A 4,793-nucleotide genomic window follows, 5' to 3' on the forward strand; every position below is an offset into this window, starting at 1 on the left:
ACATTGATTTTATTCTTTTTTCCAATAATAACTGATGTCAAAATAGCGATTCACTTCTGGGAGGGCAGGATCTACTGTCTGTATGGACTGATATTCAGACGTGCAGAAAGTTGAGTAAAAAATCCTATTGAGTCAGGGTTTAAGTGGTTTAGGAGCAAATATCCCCTTAATTTTATATCAGGCCCCTCTTTTCAAAATTATGTCACTATGTCGAGATAATGTTTGCTGGTCACATTCTTTTCTTCTTGATACTGACTCACATGACCTTCTCATAAACAAACTAGAGAAATACAACCTAGATGGAGCTACTATAAGGTGGGTGCATAGCTGATTGGAAGACAGTTCCTAAAGTTTAGTTATCAGTGGTTCACAGTCATGTTGGAAGGGGAGAACAAGTTGGGTCCTGAAAGGATCAGTTCTGGGTCAGGTTCTGTTCAATATTTTCCTCAATTATTTTGATAATGGCGTAGAGAGAACACATAAAGTTTGCAGATGATACCAAGCTGGGAGGGGTTGGAAGTGCATTGGAGGATAGGATTATAATTGAAAATGATCTGGACAAACTGGAGAAATGGTCTGAAGTAAATAGAATGAGAAATGCAAAGTACTCCACGTAAGAAGGAACAATCAGTTGAACACATACAAAAAGGGAAAAGACTGCCTAGGGACTTTCCAGTGACCCACAGATGCAGATTTTCCTCTTCTTGGTGTTTTTAGTTATTTACCTAATCAATCTGGGTTGTAATATAGTGATCATGGTGGTGATAAGAACTGATTCTCACCTTCACAGCCCTATATATTTCATCCTCTTCCATTTATCCTTTGTTGATATCTGCTATTCCTCGGTCACAGTGCATAATATGCTGAGGAACTTCCTAGCAGAGCGCAAAACTATTTCTGTCATTAGCTGCATTCCTCAGATAATCTTCATACCCCTCTCAGCTGCTACTGAAGCTTTCATTCTCTCAGCCATGGGTTACGACCATTACGCTGCCATCTGTGACCCATTGCATTATGTGGATACAATGAGCAAAAGGATCTGTGTTCAGCTGTTAAGTGGTGCATGGACCATGGGCTTCTTCTATGCCCTTCTTAGCACAGTTTTTGCCCTCAAGTTCCATTTCTGTGGGCCCAATCAAATCAGCCATTTCAGCTGCAAGCTCCCTCCTCTGTTACAGCTGTCCTGCACTGAGACTTTTACCAATCAAGTGGTGCTTCTTACTTCTATTGTGATATTTGGATCAAGCTCGTTTCTCTTCATCCTGATCTTCTACATTCACATCATCTCCACTATCCTGAGGATACGATCTGTAGAGGGAAGGCGTAAAGCCTTCTCCACCTGCAACTCCCACCTTATTGTGGTTGGTTTGTTGTACCTGACAGCTTTTTTCCAATGCACAAAACCCAGCTCTGTCTCTGTTGTTCTGGATGAAATATTCTCCATCCAGTACAGCGTCTTAACCCCCATGTTAAACCCCATCGTCTACAGCCTGAAAAACAAGGAGGTGAAAACAGCTATAGGAAAAACGTTGGGGAAATTTAAATTTCTCAAGTAGTGTCAATGTTATTTAAAAAAGCACAAATTGCATAGAAGTGTGGATAACTTGTGTTTGGGAGATTCTCAGCTCAATATCTGACATTTTGGGCCAAAGCCTCAGCTGATCTAGATCAGTGTGGCTCCATTGAACCCACTAGGCCACATCCCCATTGCATAGAAGAGACACTGGAGCAAAGGGGATGGAATCCTGGTGTGATGTTGCACCCCATAAGACTTAATGGAAATATGCTTATGAATGTGTATATGACATAACTGGAATATGTTTTATGCTACATATGCCATGGAAAGGTTATGATCTACTGAATATATTCATCCTATTTGTATGCATGTGTAATTGTTGTATTCAAAGTTATGAATATTGGCTGTATATTTGTTTGGTTTTTAAATAGCCTTAGTAAGGCATTTGGTCAGCTTTTTTAGAAACGAATTTGCAAGTTAAGTGCCCAGTCAAGAAGCACTTAACGGAAAATGGGTCTTGAAAGGCTCCAATCCACAGAATTCTATATGAGGACGTTCAAGGTAGCATGTGAACCATAGCTGCTACCTATAAGTGCTTAGTCATGCATGGACAAGTGACTTGCCCATGTGACTTCAAAACTCCATCTTGTAGCTGAAATTCTACACAGGGGGATGGAGGGGTATCCACCTACAAAGGAGAGTTTATTTAAGCCCCTGGGAGCTCCTCCATTTTGTCTTCAGCTGGCTCAAGAGAGAGTGTTACAGAGGTTGAATAATTTATGAATTTACCCTGTATAAAGGTTTACACAGGGTAAAATGGATTTATTTGGGGTTTGGACCCCATTGGGAGTGTTGAGGACAGGAACACTTCTTAAGCTGCTTTCAGTTCAAGCCTGCAGGTGTTGGGGGATGTGGCTCAGACCTCGGTCTGGGTTTGCAGCAGGCTAGTGGGTCTGGCTCAAGCCAGGCAGGAAACTGAAGTCCCAAGCTGCCCGGTCAGGGGAGCAGGGACAGACGTAGACTTGGCACATCAGTTGACAGTCCCAAGGGGGTTTCTGTGATCCAAACCTGTCAAACCTGGGTCTCCATCTAGGGTGAGTGCTAGAAGCACCAGTATCTAGAGCCATTCATGCAGATGTTTTCTCTATCCCTAGGCCAATATTTCTTTCAATGTGACCCGCTGACTGCAATGGACCTATGGCTAGTTCATACCACTTGAGTATCTGGCCACTTCTAGGAAAAAAACATCTCTGAGTATTGCATTCTGTAGTTCTTCTTGAGTGTTTTGTTGAAATCCCTACTTAATATCTGTAGTATCTTTTAGTATTCATCACTATTAATGTCTCTGTCTCCACTAATAATAATTAATAATGAGTGTGATCCCCAGCTAGGCCAAGATTCAGAAAGGAATTAAGGGTCTATTGGATGGGGAAAATGTCGTCCCAGTGACATGCCCAGGGACAGTAAGAAAGTCAGTGGAGAGCAAGATAATGAAGCTTGATCCATGAGCCACTGGTAATCCCATATCAGCCTAGTAATAACAGAATGCACTCCCTGTCCCTGCTAAGAAAGATACCACCCTCTTCTCCCAGTTTCAAGGGAGAATTTCTTCTATCACATTTTTCACAAAAAATAAATAGAGCTGGTTGAAAATTGGAATATTTTCATGAAAAAACTAATCATGTCCCTCTTTCTCATTAAAATTCACAACTTTTGCAACCAGCTCATCGAATAGAAAATAGCATGATTTAACAATTGGCCCCTCTTGCTTTTGCAGGGTGTCCTGCCTAGTAAGCATCAATCTGCTGGACTGTAATTTCTTTAGAACAGGAATGATGACCACTTCTATGTTTATTAGTTCTGGTCAATCCTTTTCCCCATGTTTGGAAAACAAAATCAGAAAGTATTGTTCATAGAATCATAGAATCTCAGGGTTGAAAGGGACCTCAGGAGGTCATCTAGTCCAAACCTCTGCTCAAAGCAGGACCAAACCCAACTAAATCATCCCAGCCAGGGCTTTGTCAAGCCTGACCTTAAAAACCTCTAAGGAAGGAGATTCCACCACCTCCCTAGGTAACCCATTCAAGTTCTTCACCACCCTACTAGTGAAAAAGTTTTTCCTAATATCCAACCTAAACCTCCCCCTCTGCAACTTGAGACCATTACTCCTTGTTCTGTCATCTTCTACCACTGAGAACAGTCTAGATCCATCCTCTTTGGAATCCCCTTTCAGGTAGTTGAAAGCAGCTATCAAATCCCCCCTCATTCTTCTCTTCTGCAAACTAAACAATCCCAGTTCCCTCAGGCTCTCCTCATAAGTCATGTGCTCCAGCCCCCTAATCATTTTTGTTGCCCTCCGCTGGACTCTCTCCAATTTATCCACATCCTTCTTGTAGAGTGGGGCCCAAAACTGGACACAGTACTCCAAATGAGGCCTCACCAGTGCTGGCAACAAGGGCACACTGTTGACTCATATTCAGCTTTTTGTCCACCATAACCCCTAGGACATTTTCTGCAGAACTGCTGCCCAGCCATTCGGTCCCTAGTCTGTAGCAGTGCATGGGATTCTTCCATCCTAAGTGCAGGACTCTGAACTTGTCCTTGTTGAACCTCATCATATTTCTTTTGGCCCAATCCTCTAATTTGTCTAGGTCCCTCTGTATCCTATCCCTACCCTTCAGCGTATCAACCACTCCTCCCAGTTTAGTGTCATCTGCAAACTTGCTAAGGGTGCAGTCCACACCATCCTCCAGATCGTTAATGAAGATATTGAATAAAACCGGCCCCAGCACCGACCCTTGGGGCACTCCACTTGATACCGGCTGCCAACTAGACATGGAACCATTGATCACTACCCGTTAAGCCCGACCATCTAGCCAGTTTTCTATCCACCTTACCGTCCATTCATCCAGCCCATACTTCTTTAACTTGCTGGCAAGAATACTGTGGGAGACTGTATCAAAAGCTTTGCTAAAGTCCAGAAATAACACATCCACTGCTTTCCCCTCATCCACAGAGCTGGTTATCTCATCATATTTTTTTTAAATAATTGGAGATATACCCATCTCCTAGAACGGGAAAGGACTTTGAAAGGTTATTGAGTCCAGCCCCCTTCCTTCACTAGCAGGACAAGGTAGTGATTTTTGCCCCCGATGCCTAAGTGGTCCCCTCAAGGATTGAACTCACAACCCTGGGTTTAACAAGCCAATGCTCAAACCACTGAGCTATGCCTCCCTCTACATCAAGAGAGGCATCTTCTGTGGGAAAATCTGAATTT

At 42.8% G+C, this 4,793-nt stretch overlaps 1 protein-coding gene across 1 annotated transcript; it reads left to right on the forward strand.

Moving 5' to 3' along the window:
* The first annotated feature begins 755 nt into the window (after nucleotides 1-755).
* Nucleotides 756-1,556, forward strand: LOC123346783 (olfactory receptor 1009-like). The gene has a single exon (XM_044984244.1). It carries the CDS (start codon nucleotides 756-758, stop codon nucleotides 1,554-1,556), a length of 801 nt encoding a protein of 266 aa, XP_044840179.1.
* Nucleotides 1,557-4,793: the final 3,237 nt, after the last annotated feature.

The sequence above is a fragment of the Mauremys mutica genome, chromosome 12, assembly GCF_020497125.1.
Source record: "Mauremys mutica isolate MM-2020 ecotype Southern chromosome 12, ASM2049712v1, whole genome shotgun sequence".
NCBI classification, from domain to species: domain Eukaryota; kingdom Metazoa; phylum Chordata; order Testudines; family Geoemydidae; genus Mauremys; species Mauremys mutica.

Excerpts from the sequence above, each read along its gene's own strand:
- LOC123346783 (XM_044984244.1), top strand. The coding sequence starts at position 756 with ATGGTGGTGATAAGAACTGATTCTCACCTTCACAGCCCTATATATTTC.